Source organism: Coregonus lavaretus (genome assembly GCF_964263955.1).
Source record: "Coregonus lavaretus genome assembly, chromosome: 13".
Taxonomy (NCBI): domain Eukaryota; kingdom Metazoa; phylum Chordata; class Actinopteri; order Salmoniformes; family Salmonidae; genus Coregonus; species Coregonus lavaretus.
The window spans coordinates 43,697,949-43,722,727 of record NC_140000.1 but is presented as its reverse complement, the minus strand read 5'-3'; the positions used below and the strand labels follow the sequence as shown (position 1 = coordinate 43,722,727).

Here is a 24,779-nt window from a genome sequence, read left to right as displayed (position 1 = left end):
GCTCAAACTCCCGTAACAGTCCCGTTATTTTATCTTTGAACCGCTTCATGTCTGCCACATGTTGGGTCGCGCACACATTTTTCAGACAGGGGAAGTGAGCTGCATCACCACCGGCAAGTTGCGTCTCCCACAATGACAGCTTCAACTTGAAAGAACGTATGCTGTCATAATACTGCGTGACAACTTTGTTGCGCCCTTGCAGCTGTTTGTTCAAGTTATTCAGGTGCTCTGTAACATCCACAATAAATGCAAGGTCCTGCATCCATTCTGCGGAATGAAATTCTAACACTGGTTTGCCCTTTTCTTCCATGAACTGTTCAATTTCTTCTCGTAAATCAAAGAAACGCCTCAGCACAGCACCTCGGCTTAACCATCTTACCTCAGTGTGGTATGGCAGGCCATAGATGTGGTCTTTCTCTCTGAGAAGGCTGTCAAACTGACGGTGATTCAGGCTTCTGGGTCGGATGAAATTAACAGTTTGGATGACCACCTTCATGACGTTATCCATCTTTAATGACTTGCAACACAAAGCCTCCTGGTGCAAAATACAGTGAAAAGTCAAAAAATCACGTCCTCCATTTGCAGATTGCACTTTCTCTCTGAACATTGTCACAACGCCTGCTTTTTTCCCGATCATTGAGGGCGCACCATCTGTAGCCAGGCTGACAGCGCGGGACCAGTCCACTCCGACCCTGTCCAGCGCGCCGACGAGTGCGGTAAAAATATCAGCTGCTGTCGTTGTATGTCATCGGCACGAACTCCACGAACTCCTCGGTGACGGTCAATGTGTCATCAACTCCGCGGATGAAAATGGCCAGTTGTGCAACATCTGTAATGTCCGTGCTTTCATCAATTGCAACCAAAAACGCAATAAATGACTTTACTTTTTGCTTCAACTGGCTGTCCAAATCCACTGAAAGATCGGAAATCCTGTCTGCAACTGTGTTTCTTGTCAGGCTGATATTTGCAAAAGCCTGCCGCTTTTCAGGGAACACAATCTCCGCTGCCTTCATCATGCATGTTTTTACAAATTCACCCTCACTAAATGGTTTTGAAGCCACTGCGATTTCATTAGCAATGAGGTAGCTAGCTTTCACTGCAGCGTCACTGATGTCTCGGCTGTGAGTAAACACAGACTGCTGTTTCTTCAGACCCGCCAACAGTTCATTCACCTTCTCTCATCTCCGCTGTCCTTGAAAGTTGTCATATTTGTCGGCATGAAGACTCACATAGTGGCGATGAAGGTTATATTCTTTCAGCACTGCAACATGCTCTGAACACACCAAACATACAGCTTTCCCATTCAATTCCGTGAATAAATAGGATGACCATTTTTCTTGGAACACTCTGCACTCTGCGTCCACTTTTCTCTTTTTTGACAGAGACATATTGGGGCAATGAGGGTGCCAAAGCACATAATGTTAAAAGTAGAAGCCGTAATAAATATCGCGGGCAAAAACAAAGTAGCTCATTGGCTGCACGTGCTTGACCTACTTGCTCTGCCCCGGTATAAACAGTTTGCTTGCTTAACACAATTGCTATTGCGCCATCCAGTGGACGCAATTGGAACAGCAGTTTATTTTATTGAAAAATTGCAGCGCATTTTTATACTTTACCAAATTATTAAATTATTATTATTATTATAAAAAAAAAAAAATTTAATCATCTCGCGGGCCGGATTAAACCCGTTTGCAGGCCTGATCCGGCCCGCGGGCCGGACGTTTGACACCCCTGATCTAACGGATGATAATAATGAAGATAATAGTTTATTGCTTCACTATAGGAAAATATTACAAAGGCACAATGTTTTTGAGCAGGTACTGGATATCAACAAAGTTCAGTAAATGGCAGAAACGCACATAGACTGCAGGGGGCCGAGTTGTCTCGTTTTACAATTTCTTGATAGGTTGTGCGATGGCTTACTATGTCCCCCCTGTCCTCTCCCAGAGTGGTCCCAGTGCGCGGTCCTGTCACAAGATGTGCATCGACAGCCAGCGGCGGCAGATCTACACGCTCGGCCGCTACCTAGACTCCAGCGTCAGGAACAGCAAGTCTCTGAAGAGTGACTTCTACCGTTACGACGTCGACGCCAACACCTGGACACTGCTCAGCGAGGACACGTCAGCCGACGGCGGGCCCAAGCTCGTCTTTGACCACCAGGTAACCCCATTATCACGCCCTTCACACAGCTGTATCACACACGTCCAAACTGGACCAAACTGGCTAGGAGTGAATTGAAACACTTTGGGCCTAATTCCAAATAGGTTACAGAGTTTCTGTGGATTAAATAATTGGTGCACTCAGCCATCTGGAGGTGAGACCAGAGCACTGATGATGAAGGCTTAGCCAGCTACAGTCTTGACATATTTTCCTCGTGTCCCACTTTTTAAGCTAAAAATGGATCTGTAAATGCCAAGGATTTCTGCATCATTTTTCCACTGCTCTAAGCCCAACACTGAAATCCAAATGTTGAATCTCATGACTCTCTCTTCCTACCCAACCTTTCTCTCCTCCTCTCTCCCTTTCTCTCATCCTTACGCCCTCTTTCCTCCCTCTCCCTATAGATGTGTATGGACTCGGAGAAGCACATGATCTATACGTTTGGCGGTCGGATCCTGATGTGTAACGGCAGTGTGGAGGACAGCAGGACGTCCGAGCCCCAGTTCAGTGGGCTGTATGCCTTCCACTGCCAGGCCGGAACCTGGAGCCTGCTCAGAGAAGACTCCTGCAACGCTGGGCCTGAGGACGTCCAGTCACGCATCGGACACTGCATGCTCTTCCACACTGTGAGTTATGGGAGTAGTACCATGACTGGTGTTGATGGTAGGGTAATGTTGCGTGGATGATACTGAACTGTGCTCATACATGGATACTCACACATATCAACACACAATGTGGCAACTTTGCGGTGACATTCTTTATAGAATTCAGCACAAACACCAGAATGAGTTATTTACAGAAACAAATCAATACCCACACAATCATGACTGAAGCATTCAGAAGAGCCAAAATGGCTTTCTGCTTTGTGTTTTTAGAGAAAGCCAATGACATAACAGAACAAATATGCACCGATTTTACTCTCAGGACTTTTAAGAAGCCAAGGATAATTGAACTGATAGTTCTGACTATCTTGTTTCACAGAAGAATGTAAACCATTCAGAGCGTTGGCATGAATTAGATTTTGCTCTCTCTCTCTCTCTCTCTCTCTCTCTCTCTCTCTCTCTCTCTCTCTCTCTCTCTCTCTCTCTCTCTCTCTCTCTCTCTCTCTCTCTCTCTCTCTCTCTCTCTCTCTCTCTCTCTCTCTCTCTCTCTCTCTCTCTCTCTCTCTCTCTCTCTCTCTCTCTCTCTCTCTCTCTCTCTCTCTCTCTCTCTCTCTCTCTCTCTCTCTCTCTCTCACACCCCACCCCACCCTTTCTCTAGAGGAATCGTTGTCTGTATGTGTTTGGAGGTCAGAGGTCAAAGACGTACCTGAATGACTTCTTCAGCTACGACGTGGACGGGGACCATGTGGAGATCATCTCAGACGGAACCAAGAAGGACTCCGGCATGGGTAAGAATGTCTACTTAGTCACTTAAGCCACCAGGGACAGTAACTGGTAATGCCAAGGGTGGAGGATAGTACAGCCGACACACCTTCATTGTTTAGTGCCAACATTTTGTTCCAAACGGATCTGCTCAGGTCTCATATTGGCAGGTCTTATGCCAAGGGTATTACAAGGCTAAACTCATCTAGGTTTTCATGTCAAAGTCCCCTCACCGCCTTCAGCATGTTGCACCCTGGGTTCCACCCATTCTGCAGGGCAACAGAGAATCGTGGCCGCAGTGCGTTTCTTTACAAAATTGGAATTCATAATTGCTTGCTGTAGTTAGAAAGTGAGCAGTTGATTTCATCAGCTTCTGAGAATAGCATTTTTGTCATGTGCAAATTGAATTCTTAGAAAATCCCACCCCCGTATTATTGTGGTATTTAGTAAAACATCACAGGAACGTTAATTAGATTGCTCTCTCACCACACACACACACACTGTCTCAATCTCTCACAATACACTTTCTCTTTACTTTTTGTTCTCAATCTCTCACAGAACCACACTCTTTCATCCTCTACTTTTTCTAACACACACACGCACACAGGGTTGCAAAGCTACTGGTAATTTACCAAAGTTACTGTAATCTTCAGTCATTTTGGTAATTAACAGAAAACATATATGGTAACTATTCAATTACCGTATTATACGCTGCTCAAAAAAATAAAGGGAACACTTAAACAACACAATGTAACTCCAAGTCAATCACACTTCTGTGAAATCAAACTGTCCACTTAGGAAGCAACACTGATTGACAATACATTTCACATGCTGTTGTGCAAATGGAATAGACAACAGGTGGAAATTATAGGCAATTAGCAAGACACCCCCAATAAAGAAGTGGTTCTGCAGGTGGTGACCACAGACCACTTCTCAGTTCCTATGCTTCCTGGCTGATGTTTTGGTCACTTTTGAATGCTGGCGGTGCTTTCACTCTAGTGGTAGCATGAGACGGAGTCTACAACCCACACAAGTGGCTCAGGTAGTGCAGCTCATCCAGGATGGCACATCAATGCGAGCTGTGGCAAGAAGGTTTGCTGTGTCTGTCAGCGTAGTGTCCAGAGCATGGAGGCGCTACCAGGAGACAGGCCAGTACATCAGGAGACGTGGAGGAGGCCGTAGGAGGGCAACAACCCAGCAGCAGGACCGCTACCTCCGCCTTTGTGCAAGGAGGAGCACTGCCAGAGCCCTGCAAAATGACCTCCAGCAGGCCACAAATGTGCATGTGTCTGCTCAAACGGTCAGAAACAGACTCCATGAGGGTGGTATGAGGGCCCGACGTCCACAGGTGGGGGTTGTGCTTACAGCCCAACACCGTGCAGGACGTTTGGCATTTGCCAGAGAACACCAAGATTGGCAAATTCGCCACTGGCGCCCTGTGCTCTTCACAGATGAAAGCAGGTTCACACTGAGCACATGTAACAGACGTGACAGAGTCTGGAGACGCCGTGGAGAACGTTCTGCTGCCTGCAACATCCTCCAGCATGACCGGTTTGGCGGTGGGTCAGTCATGGTGTGGGGTGGCATTTCTTTGGGGGGCCGCACAGCCCTCCATGTGCTCGCCAGAGGTAGCCTGACTGCCATTAGGTACCGAGATGAGATCCTCAGACCCCTTGTGAGACCATATGCTGGTGCGGTTGGCCCTGGGTTCCTCCTAATGCAAGACAATGCTAGACCTCATGTGGCTGGAGTGTGTCAGCAGTTCCTGCAAGAGGAAGGCATTGATGCTATGGACTGGCCCGCCCGTTCCCCAGACCTGAATCCAATTGAGCACATCTGGGACATCATGTCTCGCTCCATCCACCAACGCCACGTTGCACCACAGACTGTCCAGTAGTTGGCGCATCAGGAGCATGCCCAGGCGTTGTAGGGAGGTCATACAGGCACGTGGAGGCCACACACACTACTGAGCCTCATTTTGACTTGTTTTTTAAGGACATTACATCAAAGTTGGATCAGCCTGTAGTGTGGTTTTCCACTTTAATTTTGAGGGTGACTCCAAATCCAGACATCCATAGGTTGATAAATTTGATTTCCATTGATAATTTTTGTGTGATTTTCTTGTCAGCACATTCAACTATGTAAAGAAAAAAGTATTTAATAAGATTATTTCATTCATTCAGATCTAGGATGTGTTGTTTAAGTGTTCCCTTAATTTTTTTGAGCAGTGTATGTGTCCATATTGTTCATGACTTTCTAGTGGATAGACCATATGGTTCAAGAGAAAATAGCCTAATTAATGAAAAAAGCATCTAATTAACAATGGCATTATTTTCAATTAACTCTGCAACTCTTCCAACTGTTGGCTTTATTCACAACTGCCACCACTTTGACACCTAAACATTGACAACAAACACATGTTGAAATAGTAAAATAAAGCAGCTATAAACAAAATGTTATATATAACTCAGCAAAAAAAGTAACGTCCTCTCACTGTGAACTACGTTTATTTTCAGCAAACTTAACATGTGTAAATATTTGTATGAACATAACAAGATTCAACAACTGAGACATAAACTGAACAAGTTCCACAGACATGTGACTAACAGAAATTGAATAATGTGTCCCTGAACAAAGGGGGGGTCAAAATCAAAAGTAACAGTCAGTATCTGGTGTGGCCACCAGCTGCATTAAGTACTGCAGTGCATCTCCTCCTCATGGACTGCACCAGATTTGCCAGTTCTTGCTGTGAGATGTTACCCCACTCTTCCACCAAGGCACCTGCAAGTTCCCGGACATTTCATGGGGAGGAATGGCCCTAGCCCTCACCCTCCGATCCAACAGGTCCCAGACGTGCTCAGTGGGATTGAGATCCGGGCTCTTCGCTGGTCATGGCAGAACACTAACATTCCTGTCTTGCAGGAAATCACACACAGAACGAGCAGTATGGCTGGTGGCATTGTCATGCTGGAGGGTCATATCAGGATGAGCCTGCAGGAAGGTTATCACATGAGGGAGGAGGAAGTCTTCCCTGTAACGCACAGTGTTGAGATTGCCTGCAATGACAACAAGCTCAGTCCGATGATGCTGTGACACACCGCCCCAGACCATGACGGACCCTCCACCTCCAAATCGATCCCGCTCCAGAGTACAGGCCTCAGTATAACACTCATTCCTTCGACGATAAACGCGAATCCAACCATCACCCCTGGTGAGACGAAGCTGCGACTCGTCAGAGAAGAGCACTTTTTGCCAGTCCTGTCTGGTCCAGCAACGGTGGGTTTGTGCCCATAGGCGACGTTGTTGCCGGTGATGTATGGTGAGGACCTGCCTTACAACAGGCCTACAAGCCCTCAGTCCAGCCTCTCTCAGCCTATTGTGGACAGTCTGAGCACTGATGGAGGGATTGTGCGTTCCTGGTGTAACTCGGGCAGTTGTTGTTGCCATCCTGTACCTGTCCCGCAGGTGTGATGTTCGGATGTACCGATTCTGTGCAGGTGTTGTTACACATGGTCTGCCACTGCGAGGACGATCAGCTGTCCGTCCTGTCTCCCTGTAGCGCTGTCTTAGGCGTCTCACAGTACGGACATTGCAATTTATTGCCCTGGCCACATCTGCAGTCCTCATGCCTCCTTGCAGCATGCCTAAGGCACGTTCACGCAGATGAGCAGTGACCCTGGGCATCTTTCTTTTGGTGTTTTTCAGAGTCAGTAGAAAGGCCTCTTTAGTGTCCTAAGTTTTCAGAACTGTGACCTTAATTGCCTACCGTCTGTAAGCTGTTAGTGTCTTAATGACCGTTCCACAGGTGCATGTTCATTAATTGTTTATGGTTCATTGAACAAGCATGGGAAACAGTGTTTAAACCCTTTACAATGAAGATCTGTGAAGTTATTTGGATTTTTACTAATTATCTTTGAAAGACAGGGTCCTGAAAAAGGGACGTTTCTTTTTTTGCTGAGTTTATATATATATATATATATATATATATATATATATATATATATATATATATATACGTAAAATATATGAAATAACTGAATACGATTATTTAAACAAAAACAATTGAATGACAAAGCTGTAAAACATTATCCTAAATATAAACCATCAACTTAGTGAATACCATTGGTGTTTATTTTGAGGGTTACACCATGAAATGTGCCTATATATATATATATATATATATATATATATATATATATATATATATATATATATATATATATATATATATATATATATATATATATAATAGTCACGATCAGCTGATGCTTTTGGTCAGCAGCAGTGTGTGTGCGTGTGTGTGTGTGTAGCCTAATCTGTGCCTTCTCCCATCAAGCTTGTGGCTCAGTGATACTACATTTACAGAACTCTCCCCATCATCACATATATCTTAATCTACCCTTGCACTAAAGACTCTAATAGAATCTGTGCTTTCAGATGCCATAGATAGCTGTAGGAGGAGATACCTTCTCATGTCTCCTCTATTAAAGTGACATGTGACAGACTTTTCAGTGCAGATCATTAAAAGGCACAGGGCAGCAGAGAGAGAGAAAGAGATGCTTCTTGTCCTGATAAACAGATTGTCTGACTGAGATCGCTGGATGGACAGAGCAGAGCTGGACTGGCGTGATGATGGCAGAGTATTAATAGACCTCTGTCTGTGTGCCTCTCGCATCTGTGTAATCCTGAAAGAACGAGAGATGGGAATGGAAGGGAGGCAGAAGTAGGGAGATGGAGAGAGAGCGAGGGAGTGAAGAAGCCGAAAGGGAGAGCGAGTAAGGCCGAGACGAGGGGGAAACCGAAAGATGCAGAATGAGCAAGCGAGAGCGAAAGAACAAGAGCGATTAAGAGAGAAAGAACAGAGAGGTGGAGAGCGAAAGAACGAGAGAGAAAGAACAGAATGTATTTTGGCAGGAAGGAAGCAGCAAGCCCAAACATTGTAATCATTCTCTGTTTATCGCCGACACAGCAGCTCTGTGCTCTGCTCCGGTACCACAGAAACATCTCCCTGTTCATTTCCATTTCATAACGCTGCTCTATATCTATGTCCCTAATGACACCCTATTCCCTATATTGTGTACTACTTTTGACCTGGGCCCATAGGGTCTGGTCAAAAGTAGTGCACTAGGAATGTAATAGTGTGCCATTTGGGATGCACATATATGGGCCGTGGTCAAATATAGTGCACTATATAGGGAATAGGTTGCCATTTGGGACGTAGGCTATGTCTGAAGGGCAGAGCACAGTCTCTAGTGGCTCTGTCCTGCCGTTTTCTTGTTCTTCAAATAAACGTCTTTGTTTTGTTAATTCTCTAAAACAATCTGTACTCTCTACTCAAGTTACACAGGCTGGTTGACCTAGGGGCCTATCGTTATTGTTTTGTTTATCCAGAAGTTCATGTCTTGGAACAGGACACCGACGCATAATTCATGTTGTGTATTGTTTGGCAAACTGTCTATGGAGCTTGTTTGAGAAATGGCCCTAATTTTCCTTGAAAGCATATGGTGGGTTCCATACAAATGTATTAGTTCAAGTTGGTAGTACTAAGTGATTAAGCACAACACAGCATCTTTGTTTTGTCGCTGTTCCTCAACTTACCATCATAGCCATGGTAACAACCCACATAGATTTGATACACTATGAAGTCATTGCGAGGGCTTATACTTGCTTCTTACATGCAACTACTGAAGCACATGTTGTGACTAATAAGCAGCCGATGACCACAAAGCGGAACTACTTGGCCTATATGTGTTCCATATTCCTCTATGCGTATGAATAGTAGCATACTCTATACACTGTGACGTGTCATGACCACAAACATGTCATGTGCAATCAGGGGATTACTTTAGACAAGCAATGTACGCAAATCCGGGTAAAACAACATGCATATGGATAGTTGCAGACTGTTTACACTGTGACTGCAAACACATCCTGTTCTGTCAGCTTTTGATATCACAAATGCAAATCCGTAGAAAAACAACCATACATTTGCATTGTTCTGTTTGTCTCCAGCGAGTCTCGTTGCTATGTACGTTGCTATGTGAGCAGCCTTTTGCATTCGTAGTCTATCCCATTTCTCTCAAGTCTTTTAATCTTTGCCTCTGATGGAAAAAAATTACGGTAGCGTTAAATAACCCTAGAGGCCAGAATTCTGTGATCAGGAGAAATGCTGAATCCCTGCTATTCTCCCCGTTATCTCAATGTAGCCTGCTATTCTCTCTGTTATTTCAATATAGCCTGCTATTCTCTCTGTTATCTCAATGTAGCCTGCTATTCTCTCTGTTATCTCAATGTAGCCTGCTATTCTCTCTGTTATCTCAATGTAGCCTGCTATTCTCTCTGTTATCTCAATGTAGCATGCTATTCTCTCTCAGTTCTCTCAGTAGCACCCGTCTCTGTTTTAAACCTCTCTCTGATGTGTGTTTGTCCCTCAGTGCCGATGACGGGCTTCACCCAGAGGGCCACCATAGACCCAGAGCTGAATGAGATCCACGTCCTGTCTGGCCTCAGCAAGGACAAGGACAAACGAGAGGAGAACGTCCGTAACTCCTTTTGGATCTACGATATCGCACGCAACAACTGGTACGAAACACACACGTCTTGTATAACTAACCTTGTGGGGACACACAATTCAGTCCCATTCAAAATATTTTCCCTAGCCCTAAAACTAACCCTAGCTCCTAACCCTAATTCTAACCTTAACCCTAAACCCCCTAGAAATAGCATTTGACCTTGTGGGGACAAAATGTCCCCAGTTGGTAAAATAAATAATGGTTTACTATTCTTGTGGAGACTTCTGGTCCCCACAAATATAGTTGAACACACCCACACACCGTAAGACACTGATACAATCATCAACCAGTAGCATCATATTTCAAAGTCTTTCCTGACCTCCTGAAAGTGAGTTTCATAATCTCTGCCCTTCAAAAGAGAACTAAATGTTCTTTCAGAGCGTGTGTGTGTCTGTCCGTGTGTGTGTTGTACCTCTGCATCTTCATAGAGAAAGTCTTTGTTCTGGACTAGCTCATTTGGTCAGTTGAAACAGTGCTTGTGAGAGAACAAGCTGTCAGTGCTGCCTGCCGCTGGTTCCGGTACACTGCTTTCTCTAGCTGTTCTTTTGACTGAGTGTCCAGTAAATTAAGTCAATGTGTGTGTGTTCGTGCGTAGGAGGCTGTCAACAAGTGTGTTCCAATATTTGCTTCAGGGTGTGTGGGCATGTTTCCCTTTTAAGGTATAGAAACACAACGGGTGTTGTTCCTCTTCAGGGTTAAGGCTATGTGCGTACTAACTGTTGTACTGTGTGTGTGTGTGTGTGCGCGCTGCAGGTCGTGTGTATATAAGAATGACCAGGCGGTGAAGGAGAACCCCAGTAAGGCTCTGCAGGAGGAGGAGCCCTGTCCACGCTTCGCCCACCAGCTGGTCTATGACGAAATGCACAAGGTCACAGAGACACACTTTAATTTTTTTAATAACATCTATTTTTCAAGAGAGACCTGAACCAAGACCGCAGCATCAACACATCAGTTTCAGACAGACACATGACATCAACCAGACTAAGATACATCAATATAACAAGCAGCATGACAGTGAAGAACATGGATACACACACACACACTTCTACAAAAGGCTATAAGCATAAGGGCACAAAGGTCTATTAAATACTGTTTCAGGATATCATTATGATCTGAGATCTTCATAGGCACCAGTTACAGTTTTGAGGGTATGGATGGATGTGCTAATATATCCATTGTCATTTTGCCCCTCGGTGTGCAGGTGCACTACCTGTTTGGAGGTAACCCAGGGAAGTCGTGCTCTCCTAAGATGCGTCTGGATGACTTCTGGTCCCTCAAGCTGTGTCGCCCCTCTAAGGAGTACCTGCTCCGACACTGCAGATACCTAATCAGGAAGTACAGGTACACAACCAGAGAATGGACTATACACCTGTAAATTAACCGTAACCTCTCTGTACCATACATAGCAAATGTATAGGAGATATGACTTCACAATTCGAGTTTCGGGTTCTGCTTTGACACTGATGCCACCTAGTGGCCATGTCTTGCCATTGTCGGGAAGGGTTTTGTCCTTGTTCATTTTGCAGTCTTTGCAGGGATCTTTTCACCTTGTGTGGGACAGAGTTTCTGTAGGTTAGACTAAACGATTTCCTCAAGCTCTCTATAGGTATTCCTGAAGATCTGGCGTGTAGCTTCGTGTGTTGTGTTTCTGATGGTGTGTGTGTTTAGGTTTGAGGAGAAGGCCCAGTCAGAGCCTCTGAATGCTCTGAAGTACTTGCAGAACGACCTCTCTCTGACCGTGGACCACACCAACCCTGACGAGACCAAAGAGGTGAGGGGTGGGAGGGAGAGACGAGGGAGAGGGGTACTTGCACATTGTGCAGTGTTATTTATTAAACTGTGCTTTTAGATCAAATAAACGTATGAAATGGTTTGGTAATGTAACAGTCAAAGCCTGTGTTTTGATGTTCATGTTTTGATATTATTACCATAGTAACTCAGGGGTGAAATGGCAGTGTATTTGTTGGCAGTGTTGCGTTAGTGTTCAGTGACAGATGTTGCGATGTGACTGTTCAGTTCCAGCTCCTGCCCTCGGCTCTCTTCAAGTCCAGCTCTGACTTCATCCCTCTGGGTAAGAGCCTGCTGCGTTGTCCCCATACTTCACTGGACACGCAGTCGGAATGATTTATTCTTGCCCGCTTTTTCGCCCTCCAGCCATTCTTTCTGACGTACTTAAATTGTGATCCTCCCACATGGCCTTTTGAGCACGGATGTGACCTTTATGAGCTCATATGACTTCCTGTGGAGATTGAGCAATTGAAGTATTTTCTCCCTTCACGTTCTCTCTCTTGTCCCTCCTCTTTCCCTCTCTCTTTATTGCTTTCCTCTCTCCCCCTTTCCATCTCTCTTCCCCTGTTCCTCTTCTTTCTTCCCTTACCTGGCTTTCACTCTCTTCCTCCCTCGCTCATCTCTCCCCCTCTCCCTCCTTCTCTCAGGTTTCTCGGACGTGGACCAGACGTATGCCCAGCGCACGCAGCTCTTCGACACGCTCGTCAACTTCTTCCCGGACAGCATGACCCCGCCCAAGGGTAACCTCGTTGACCTCATCACACTCTAGCCCCGCCCCACAACCACCACCACCATACGCCAATAAGACTCACTGATTGGCTGGCCCAAAGCCAAACGTAATATTTTTCTACACTTGACCCTTCCAAGTTCAGGGGTGCTCTGCTCGCGGACTGCACTTGTTGACCCCCTCTTTAGGACGTTGGTTCTTCAACAGTGGTACTGAACTGAACTAAAAGGGCAAATGAGGGTCAGACCACTTGCGATTAAAGGGGTTGATACTAAATATCACTGTGTCAAATTTTTTTAAAAAAAAAATACAAATCCCCTCACCCCCCCCCAAGTGTTTCCTAAGCCTGATAGTCTTTGTTGAATAAACTGATTTAACAGGACAAAAATAACTCAGAACTGCCAAACATATATTCTGTGTTAATTCATTTGATTTGTGAGGTTTACATGAGACTTTTACATGCTGCGTTTGAGTTTGCTTGGCATTAGTAGCCTGTTAGATCAAAGAGGAGTCTATATTGCTCTTTTTTCCCACTCTGTCTTGCATTTCTCTCTCTCTCTCTGTCACACACATGCAAACACACACAAACCTGCTTGCAAAATGTAGTTGTGTTACTTAATGACACCCTGTCAGCGCTATGTACGCTGAATATACCTTCAACCAAGTTCATGCTTTTGTTTGCTTGCTCTGCCCGTACTATTGGCAGCCATATTAAATACCCCATATTTATAATAATGACGGCCATGCTGTTTCACACTACGTGTCAAAATGTTAATTGTGTTATATAGAAACAATAGAATAATGATCCTAAGAGACAAAATATATATGTATATATGTATGTGTATATATATATATATATATGTATGTGTATGTATGTATGTATATATATATGTATGTATGTATATATATGTATATATATATGTATATATATATATATATATATATATATATATATATATATATATATATATATATATATATATATATATATATATATATATATATATATATATATGTGTGTATATATATGTATGTGTATATATATGTATGTATATATATATATGTATATATGTATGTCAAATGAACTTAAATCAATTAAATTCTCTATCAATGTAAAAATCAATCTTTATGGGTTGAGGGAAAACATTGTCATGTTGTCAAAAGCCTGTGATTCTGGTAATGGCTACTGTAGCTTTAGTGTGATGATGTAACCATGGATCTGTGACTGAGGCATGGTGGGAAATGTAGTCCAAGTATGAATGTTCTTTTTTAAACTTAAACTCCCCGTCTTGTAAGATAACTGCAAAATGATGGTCCTGCTGTATCACAGGGATGTTTTTTTAATTTTTATGTACAAACACACATCTATACGCACATGATCTCATTGGCTGGGATGTATCTTCCTTTGACGATGTGAGGAGTTATTTTATGGGTAAAGGAAGAATGAATGATGGCTTTCATTGAGGGAGAGCCCAGTCTCCCCATTCAGCTATGACCTGATTACTGGGTTCTCTCTGTTTCTTATGCAAACAGTGATGACTAGCCATTCTTCATTTCCGACCTAAAGAAATACAGAACACTACATTTCATTCTTACTCAGAATAAGGCAGTAGGAGAATTCACAAGTGATCTCTAACACCAAGTTATCAAATGGTATCTGTCTTGTGGCTCCAGCCAAAGTTTTGATGTACAGGAAATGTTTTTGATTGTTTCATAATCATTATGCTGGAACTGAGGATGCCCTTCGATATAGCTGACATTTGTGTGTGTGTCCGTCAATATGTGTGTTTGTCTCGGATCGCCAGGGTATTTTGTCTAGTCCACCTGTGTAACATAATACAAACATATGCCTCATAGTGGTCTTCCATTAATCTCAGTAGGAGAGATGATTGAAGTGATCCTCCTTCCCCTCCTCAAGAACAGAAGCAGCCTTCCATTGCATTGTATGTATTGTCTATATATTTAACATTTTTCTGAGACAGCTGTACAGTATGCAGAGTACACTCTAGGCAAAGGCCTATGGAGTCCGTGAAATATCCATCCCCTTTGATTTGAGATCAATCAACTCCACTATCAGATAACCAGAGATGGAGGGTAGGACTATTCATATTCAAGGCGGCAAACACTTAGTGCTTAAATCCTGTCAAGGGTGGTAGAGCCAAACTTTAGAGATACTTTGCCTTGTTAGATCCTATTTTGAAGTACTCAATGATTTCTCTGTTCGTTTGCACTCATGCCCTCAGTAATCAGTATTAGCTTAATTTGAATCACAATCAGTGTGTGCACGCTACACACACCTGTATGCTTACAGTATGTGAGCTTGAAACGTGTGTGTGTGTGCTTGTTTTTCTGTTTGCTAATGTATTTCTTCTGCCATCATATTAAGCTTAGTAAATATTAGCTCTCTGATGAACTGAGATCTAGAGCGAGAGAGGACTGTCATACTTACCATCATAGCTTTGCAATAAAACCTGTTATTTAGGATGGAATCCATTATTTATGGTCATTATCACAGAATAGAAGGCTTTTGCAATGATTACATTAGTTTCTATTTTGTGTCAACCCCAAAAAATAAGCTTAAGAAAACATGAAATAAAGAAGAATGAAAGCACCTTTGCAAAAGAAAAAAAAAAATATATATATATATATATATATATATATATATATATATATATATATATATATATATATATATATATATATATATATATATATAAAACAATGCCAAATACTTTTTCTTTTGCTTATTTTTGAGAGGGGAAGGAAATCTTGACATAATTTTCAGATAAATGGAATGTCATTTTCTTCATCTGCTGCCTCTTTCCATTCTGCCCCTCTTCTCCACAACTGGAACTCAGGAGTATGTGGGGTACTCTTGAGTGCGTGAATGAGCACTACTCTGTGGATAACGTGAATGTGTAGAGAGCCTATTGTAGAATTGCGTTGTATGTAATGTACATAACGAATAAAGATTGTATTTTGTTCAGGTTTTCATAAATAAATGACTGTTCTTTGATTTGTTTGCGACCGAGAACACATGACAGGTCGTTTTGACAGTTGGGATGCAAAGTTACAAAAAATACAACACCTGTTTGAAATAAGTGTGTTTTATTGGCAAATCTTTATTGGTATAAGAAAACATGGCTGCACTGGTCATGATAGACGAGGTGCCGCTTCCAGTGTGTCAGACCCCCTGTTGTTTGGCTTCATCAGCAAACAAACCATAAATACAATAACTGCTAAATACTTTGGTGTAAAAGTTAAAGAAATCTAATACGAGTGAGCGACTATACACAATAACTAATGACAAACAATACATAGGAATGTGTTGAATAAGTGGTGGATTGTTTGGTGTTGATTGATTTTACAGCTTAAATATAATTGGGAATTATTGTGTCCATGTGAATTACCCATGAATTTGAATACGTTTTGCTAGATAATCACATGGATATTTAAATACATTTCTATTCAGTTGATTTGACAAAACAAAGTAACAAACAAAAACAAAAATGGGCTGAGGCCTATGCTGTGCAGGCATGTAACAAGTCATCCCTTGTGTTTAGTTACAAAATAACCGCAGAACCTTCGTCAGCAGACAATAAAATAATTATCTTTAGAGGCCAGCTTCCCTGATACAGAGTAAGCCCAGTCCAAGACTAAAAAGCATAATTGAAAGGGTTCTTATGTCCAAGGCTAGGCTTAATCTACAGTACATTCGGAAAGTATTCAGACCCTTTGACTTTTTCCACATTTTGTTATGTTACAGCCTTATTCTAAAATTGATTAAATAAAAACAATTCCTCATCAATCTACACACAATTCCCCATAATGACAAAGCGAAAACAGGTTTTTAGACATTTTTGCTAATTTATTAAAAATAAAAAAACATACCTTATTTACATAAGTATTCAGACCCTTTGCTATGAGACTCAAAATTGAGCTCAGGTGCATCCTGTTTCCATTGATCATCCTTGAGATGTTTCTACAACTTGACTGGAGTCCACTTGTGGTAAATTCAATTGATTAGACATGATTTGATCTCTGGAGAGACCTGAAAATAGCTGAGCAGTGACTTTCCCCATTCAACCTGACAGAGCTTGAGAGGATCTGCAGAGAAGAATGGGGAAACTCCCCAAATACAGGTGTGCCAAGCTTGTAGCGTCATACCCAAGAAGACTCAAGGCTGTAATTGCTGCAAAAGGTACTCCAACAAAGTACTGAGTGAAGGGTCTGAATACTTATGTAAATGTAATTATTTATTTAAATGTTTTGAATAAGGCTTTAATGTAACAAAATGTGGAAAAAGTCAAGGGGTCTGAATACTTTCCGAATGCACTGTATGTCCAGAAAATCTTTAGAACTTTCAATCGACTATTTACACAGTGTTGATTTTCCCTTCATATCTGTAGAAGCTCTCGTCTCAGCAGTGTCTCCATGGACACCATTGTTTCATTAGTGTGGTTCACGTTGCTCAGTTAAACCAGTCGTCAGAGCTGAGATTCACTAGTAGTTGAATTCATTCACCAGGATGATTATTACACTTAATCCTGAGGTAATTTTCTCTAAATCTATACTATTGAGATTTAACCATAAAGGCATGTAGTGTTAGTTTATAAAGTTTCAGCTTCCTCCATTTTCTCTGAAAATATAAGAAAATACTATGTACAGGTGCTCAAGTGTACAATTCAATGCACTTTTGGATGATTACATTGATTACAGCATAAAGAACATGCAGATTTTAGTTAGATCACTTCATGAACTCCACCCTAAAATATTGGTGGTTTGAGTGTTTGTTTTTCCCAATTAAATCAATAACTATGTAGCAGTACATAAAGTATCTCAAACAAAAAAAACACTCAAAAATGGCTCTTAAAATTGGATTGTGTATGTTAGTTACAATTCCGAAATATTTCATATGTCCTAAAACTAGGCACAATGGTGATTGGTGCAGTATCCACAAAATGGCCTGTTTCTTTTCCATGGCCACAGCGATGGGACTCTGACACCCGTTTAGACCGGGTGGGTTTCCATAACCTGTTTTGTCATCCTCTGGGTGTTTTTTTCCCCAGATTTATCAGGTGCCGTCTGTGTGTCATTGCCTTGGGGCTGGTTCAATGGGGAACATTCAAAGTGTTGCAGAAATGCATTGCATAGAACTGTCACAATTCTGCAATTCTCAAATCCCATTATTTAAAGTTGTATACATTCTATATACAATAAATGTCTACCTGCAAAGTTTGGAGCTAGAACTATCTACTAAACAGGGCCCTTGTAACGGTGCAGGGAAGGGAGAGTCAGTTGGTCGAGGGAATATAGTAGCACCCCTGTCTGTTCCAGCCCCATCTACAGGTGAGTGTCCTCCTCGTCTGGCATGTCCATTTTGAGCAGGTTGTCGATGGGGACAATCCAGCTGTCGTTGAACTCTCCATTCAGGGCCACCTTCTTCTCCTGCATCTCCGGTGGCACCTCCATCACCTCCAACGTGGGGTTGTCATGGTAACCGGTCTCCACTGTCTGCAGCTCCTCTGTCAGGTGTTGCTGTTGAGAGAAGATACAGTGCATTCGGAAAGTATTCAGACCCCTTGACCTTTTCCACATTTTGTGACGTTAGACTTATTCTAAAATATATATTTTTTAAACCCCATAATGACAAAGCGAAAACAGGATTTTAGAAATTTTTGCAAATGTATTAAAAATAAAAAAGATACCTTATTTACATAAGTATTCAGACCCTTTGAAATGAGACTCGAAATTGAGCTCCGGTGCATCCTGTTTCCATTGATCATCCTTGAGATATTTCTACAACTTGATTGGAGTCCACCTGGGGTAAATTCAATTCATTGGACATGAAAGGCACACACCTGTCTATATAAGGTCCCACAGTTGACAGTGCATGTCAGAGCAAAAACCAAGCCATGAGGTCGAAGGAATTGTCCGTAGAGCTCCGAGACAGGATTGTGTTGAGGCACAGATCTGGGGAAGGGTACCAAAAAATGTCTGCAACATTGAAGGTCCCCAAGAACACAGTGACCCCCATCATTCTTAAATGGAAGAAGTTTGGAACCACCAAGAGTCTACCTAGAGCTGGCTGCCCGGCCAAACTGAGTAATCGGGGGAGAAGGGCCTTGGTCAGGGAGGTGACCAAGAACCCGATGGTCACACTTAGAGCTACAGAGTTCCTCTGTGGAGATGGGAGAACCTTCCAGAAGGACAACCATCTCTGCAGCACTCCACCAATCAGGCCTTTATGGTAGAGTGGCCAGACGGAAGCCACTCCTCAGAAAAAGGCTCATGACAGCCCGCTTGGATTTGCCAAAGGGCACATAAAGGACTCAGACCATGAAAAACAATATTCTCTGGTCTGATGAAACCAAGCGTCAATGCCAAGCGTCATGTCTGGAGGAAACCTGGCACTATCCCTACGGTGAAGCATGGTGGAGACAGCATCATGCTGTGGGTATGTTTTTCACCGGCAGGGAGACTAGTCAGGATCGAGGGAAAGCTGAACGGAGCAAAGTACAGAGAGGTCCTTGATGAAAACCTGCTCCAGAGCGCTCAGGATCTCAGACTGGGGCGAAGGTTCACCTTCCAACAGGACAACGACCCTAAGCAAACAGCCAGGAGTGGCTTCGGGACAAGTCTCTGAATGTCCTTGAGTGGCCCAGCCAGAGCCCGGACTTGAACCCAATCAAACATCTCTGGAGAGACCTGAAAATAGCTGTGCAGCAACACTCCCCATCCAACCTGACAGAGCTTGAGAGGATATGCAGAGAAGAATGGGAGACACTCCCCAAATACAGGTGTGCCAAGCTTGTAGCGTCATACCTAAGAAGACTCAAGGCTGTAATCGCTGCCAAAGGTGCTCCAACAAAGTACTGAGTAAAGGGTCTGAATACTTATGTAAATGTGATATTTAAAAAAAAAAATGTTTGTAAAAAAAACAATTTAATCCATTTTAGAATAAGGATGTAATGTAACAAAATGTAGGAAAAGTCGAGGGGTCTGAATACTTTCCGAATGCACTGTAAGGGGAGATTTCGTTGAGGACCCTCCGAAAGAATAGTTCAACTATGTTTAGTAAGTACATTAGGAAGAATGTGGACATGGCACAGACAGACATTATTGATTGTAGAGTAGTTTGATTTTCGGGTTTGATTTTCTAACTGTTTACTTGGTGGTTCTTCCGATAGGACTTGCGGTGGTATGAGGCGTAGATGGCGAAGCCTACAATCATGGCCAGCAGAGCTCCGCAGGACGCCAAGATGGCAATCAGGGTCATGTTGTCACTTGGTTTCTGACAGAACAGAGGAAGAGGTAAATAAAGATCCACTCTGTTGACACGCCTCCCTCCAAATACAACCTTTTACATTTTCTCCATTAACCAGCTTAGGGTGACATTCAGGGAGATATGTAGTTCACAATGTTAATTAGACTTACCCTGGTGATTTCCTCGTAGTATTGCTGGACGACAGAGTTGTCCACTGAAAAAAATGTAAGTAAACTTTCATTTACAACAGTTCACTTCTGGTACTTGACCTTGACAGCAATTGGCTCAAACCCTCTCAAATAGTCTGTCTTTAAAAACACAACTCTTACATCCAAGACTAGCATTAGGAAATTGGGTGCGTTAGGTGTGATCGATTGAATTACCTTGGAAGCGTCTGAATGGTGGGTACTGGGTAGTGTACATACCTTTGCCGGTCATTACTACGCTGTCAACGGTAGTGTGTCCGTTGTTCACCCTCACATTCAGAGTACAGTTAGCATCGTGCATCTGAGACATCAGCTGTCGACATAGCGCCTCCAGGTCCTTCCTCTCATGATTCTGATCAGAGAAAACAAACACGTTTTTAAGACTCCATCAAGCCTTTCATTAGTTTTCAACTTTTTCTAGTCGGTTGCAACAAATGTTTCCATAGTTTATGAACAGGACAAAAAACAATCAACATGCCTTGTTTAGTGAATCTCTATCTAACGAGAGTGGCAATTGCTGAACTGATGTCATTTCGCCATGACATCATTACAGCAATCACTACAATGCTGGTTGTGGTGAGTTGAGGGAAAGGTCAAAGGAGGGACGTCAGCGTTTCCGGTGCAGTGAGGTGTCAGTTATTCTTGGCCTTTCTGAAGCAGAGCAGCTGTTCATAGTCACAAAGCGAGGGAGAATGAGAGTGAGGGAGAACGCGAGAGAGGTGTGGGAAAGCAGGTTTCCCACTAAGACACTTTTTCTACCCAATGCTTGCAGAATCCTTTTTTATACCATGATGCACTACTTCCACTACTTCCTGTCCTGGCTTTGGAAACAGAGAAGAGTGTCGCTCTGTGTTGAGAATAGACCGGTTGGTTGTTTAGCAACAAAACCGACGCGTTCGCAACTATGTGGCAAAACAGACGGGGTTATCTTAGATTGTTGACAACGTGTCAACTATATTTCGTCTCCAATGTTTATTGAAAACATAAATATATTTGCCCAATGAGCACTTGTTGTCTCTCAAATATGTTGTTGGTTAGCTAGCTAGTGAATTTTTGCCATATTAGTGTAGAAATTATATCAGTCAAAACACCTCAAAACAGAGACAAAGACAGAGACATGGTATCAATAACAAGATACGAGCTCAAATGAGCCACCTACGATTCCCCACATGGCAGCTTCTTGTCATTGTTACTAGTCATCTGGCCATCCAGAATCACAACAACACACAGATTTCTGCCCCATTGAAGCGTGCACATTGTTTTCGCGACGTTGTCAGCTAACCCGTCTATAGGACCAGGGGAAGGGTAGAGGTCTGAGCAGTCTTTCACCGTCCTGGTCTTTGTGACCCGCTCTGTAAGATGGATCTAACTGCAGCTGAGGATTTGTCATTACATTTGTCATTTGACACCGAATGTAAAAGCAGACCTAAACTTGTAATCAAATCTAGGAGGACAGTAGAAAGTAGAAACCCTTACCTCTACATTTCTTTTGGACATGCTAAACTGTAAAAAGCAGAAACAAACACAAAGTTAAGGTCATATTTGTGTGCGTTATGATTCAGAAGATTGTTTTGAATCAGGCTGACAAGTCTTTTTAAGGAATACTCTTTCTGTCATACAGTAAAGCTCCCGGGAGGAGTTGTGGTCGTCGTTGTTGTTGTTGTTGTAGTCTCAGCCGTGGTTGTAGACACCATCCCTCCCTGTGTGCTGGTCGTGGCGGTAGCAAAACTGCTTCCTGAACCCTCAGGGCTGGACATGTTGGGGGGATGGGAGGGAGAGGACCCTGACCATGGGGTTCAAGAAGCATAAATGAGAGAAATTTTGTCAGTTGAATTTTCTCTCAATTTCATCATGTAATCACACATGACCACATATGAACATGTATGAGTTGCATGTGATAATAACTGTCCAGCTTTTAGGGTTTTGAGTCTAATTTCTTTGAGACTACAGCCAAACTCTATGCTGGGTGAGTGATATGTGTTTTGAGGTGAAATGGTGGTGGAGGTAGAGACACTCACCTGCAGTGGAGTCCGGGGGGGTCTGAGTGGGGGTTCCTGAGGAGCCGGAGGCCCCCGTTCCAGCAGCAGCCATAGGGGTGCTCCCCCTGGCAGTCGTGGTTGTGGGGTTATTAGGGTCTGTTATGGGGACATTGGGGGTGGAGGCTGGGGCGCTGGCTATCGTGATTGTGGGGTCAATAGGTGGGGTGGTGGCTGTGGCGCCGGCTATCGCGGTTGTGGGGTCTTTAGGGTCTGTTATGGGGGCTGGTGGGGTGGTGGCTGTGGCGCCGGCTATCGCGGTTGTGGGGTCTTTAGGGTCTGTTATGGGGGCTGGTGGGGTGGTGGCTGGGGCGCTGGCTATCGCGGTTGTGGGGTTATTAGGGTCTGTTATGGGGACATTGGGGGTGGAGGCTGGGGCGCTGGCTATCGTGATTGTGGGGTCATTAGGGTCTGTTATGGGGACAATGGGGGTTTGTGGGGTGGTGGCTGTGGTGCCGGCTTTCATGGCTGTGGGGTCATTAGGGTCTGTTATGGGGACATTTAGGGCTGGTGGGATGGTGGCTGGGGCGCCGGCTGTCATGATTGTGGTGGTGTTAGAGGCTACAGGGGTGTTTGGGGAGGTGTTCGTCACAGTTAATGAAGAGGCTGGATCAGCATGAGTACAGTGAAGTAGAAGACCTGGAGTGAACAAACACAAAACAGCATTAACTGTTTAATCTAAAACAAATATTACATAGGCCTAACTAAATAAAATCTACTTGGCTCAACTTAAATGGAAATAATGCAGTCTCTAGAACTTGGTCCATCATCCCTGTGGGTTGCACTCAGTTTTATAAATAGCTTGTATTTCCAAGAGAATATCAGCGATGAGATATTGAGGAGCCTCTGTGGTGAACTCTGTGTAAACCTGCTGTGTTTTATTTCCTTCTCTCCAGACAGCTTTAGAGTAGTAGTGGTTTGATCTCGCTATGTTTCTCTATTTATAGTGAACAGGACAGGATGCTCCACACAATAACCTAGGAAGTACCACACCCAACCTATGGGCTTGCCCCAGCGCACCATGAACAATCCTGGACCACGTTCTAAGGCTGGGACCCTAGGGATTTAGAACAATGGCTTCTATAGGATCCCCCTCCCTCGAACCACACACACGTACCGCCATAGCATTAGGACTACTACTTGCTTACTCATGCTCAGTCACGCACATACGTGGGTGCACAGTCACACAGTAAACACACTCATACCTCTCTTATCTCACATGTTCATATATAAGGATGTGTACCTACATTACCAACACACTGTACTGTAAATAGCATACATTTCAAAGGCTACATATGCTGTCAATTCATATAGGGCTGCATAATTAATCGAATTCACATCGAAATCCCAATATTGTCGTGCAATATCCATGTTGCTGAGATTCATATCACTTGCAATATTTTGAAACACCGTTCAGCCGTGTATAACATCCGTTTTTATAGTTTATTTGTGGCTGCTTCCCACACAGACAAGCCCCGCCCAATCAAGCATCGCAGTTCCTCCTCCTCTTTAGATTCACTATAAGTTTGCATGCTGTTCTGTTAGGCCAAATGCAGTCAACAGATTGTTCCAAACAAGAACGATGCCACTTTGCTTTTTAATATAAATCATTATATTTCTAGGATTCCAACAGTTCACCCAAGCGTTTTGATCTACAGGTAACTGACTAAATAAAGTAAACACTTGAGTAAATGACAGATACAAAGTATATTTAAAGCAGGTGCTTCTACACAGGTGTGGTTCCTGAGTTAATTAAGCAATTAACATCCCATCATAAGAGATGAAGTGAGAGGTTTTACTACACCCAAAATCTGTCCATGAAAATAAGCCCACGAAGTGAGTAATTTTTGTATGGAGGTCAATGAGAGCGTGTCGAATTTGGTCAACAAGAAATGGAATTGCTAATGTGCTACCTGAGGCTTATTTGATCGAAGAGAAGTTTTGTAATGGTTAGGTTGTTATGAATGCACTGATATAAGTGGACACGTGGCATTTCGGCAACTGACCCAAAAACGGCTATATCGGAGTTGTGCCTGTTGTCATAGAGAAAGTGCATTTGGAAAGTATTCAGACCCTTCCCCTTTTCCACATTTTGTTACGTTACAGCATTATTCTAAAATTGATTAAATTCTTTTTTTCCCCTCATCAATCTACACACAATACCCCATAATGACAAACCGAAAACAGGTTTTTAGACATTTTTGCAAATGTATTACAAATAAAAAACATTTACATAAGAATTCAGACCCTTTGCTATAAGAATCTAAATTGAGCTCAGGTGCGTCCTGTTTCCATTGATCATCCTTGAGATGTTTCTACAACTTGATTAGAGTCCACCTGTGGTAAATTCAATTGATTGAACATGATTTGGAAAGGCACACACCTGTCTATATAAGGTCCCACAGTTGACAGTGCATGTCAGAACAAAAACCAAGCCATGAGGTCGAAGGAATTGTCCGTAGAGCTCCGAGACAGGATTGTGTCGAGGCACAGATCTGGGGAAGGGTACCAAAAAATGTCTGCAGCATTGAAGGTCCCCAAGCACACAGTGGCCTCCATCATTCTTAAATGGAAGAAGTTTGGAACCATCAAGACTCTTCCTAGAGCTGGACGCCCGGCCAAACTGAGCAATCGGGGGAGAAGGGCCTTGGTAAGGGAG

At 43.1% G+C, this 24,779-nt stretch overlaps 2 protein-coding genes across 3 annotated transcripts in view; one reads left to right on the top strand and one right to left on the bottom strand.

The window, feature by feature from the left end:
- Window positions 1–13,014, top strand: part of LOC311140393 (muskelin) — a 35,633-nt gene extending 22,619 nt beyond the window's left edge. Inside the window, exons 10-18 of one of the 2 annotated variants that reach the window (XM_084175428.1) lie at window positions 1,948–2,160; window positions 2,565–2,786; window positions 3,421–3,550; window positions 9,959–10,106; window positions 10,850–10,964; window positions 11,298–11,437; window positions 11,765–11,867; window positions 12,113–12,167; window positions 12,532–13,014. In XM_084175428.1, coding sequence (XP_084031554.1) covers window positions 1,948–2,160; window positions 2,565–2,786; window positions 3,421–3,550; window positions 9,959–10,106; window positions 10,850–10,964; window positions 11,298–11,437; window positions 11,765–11,867; window positions 12,113–12,167; window positions 12,532–12,653 — 1,248 coding nt within the window. In that variant the 3' untranslated portion in view covers window positions 12,654–13,014. The remainder of the gene's footprint in view (window positions 1–1,947; window positions 2,161–2,564; window positions 2,787–3,420; window positions 3,551–9,958; window positions 10,107–10,849; window positions 10,965–11,297; window positions 11,438–11,764; window positions 11,868–12,112; window positions 12,168–12,531) is intronic. The other variant, XM_084175427.1, reaches the window with a different exon arrangement.
- Window positions 13,015–17,954: 4,940 nt separating this feature from the next.
- Window positions 17,955–22,661, bottom strand: LOC311140045 (uncharacterized protein; the record flags this gene model as incomplete). The annotated part of the gene is made up of 6 exons (XM_084175013.1): window positions 17,955–18,149; window positions 20,049–20,092; window positions 20,304–20,436; window positions 21,561–21,587; window positions 21,704–21,867; window positions 22,103–22,661. 6 exons carry the CDS (start codon window positions 22,659–22,661, stop codon window positions 17,955–17,957), a joined length of 1,122 nt encoding a protein of 373 aa, XP_084031139.1.
- Between the last annotated feature and the right edge of the window lie 2,118 nt (window positions 22,662–24,779).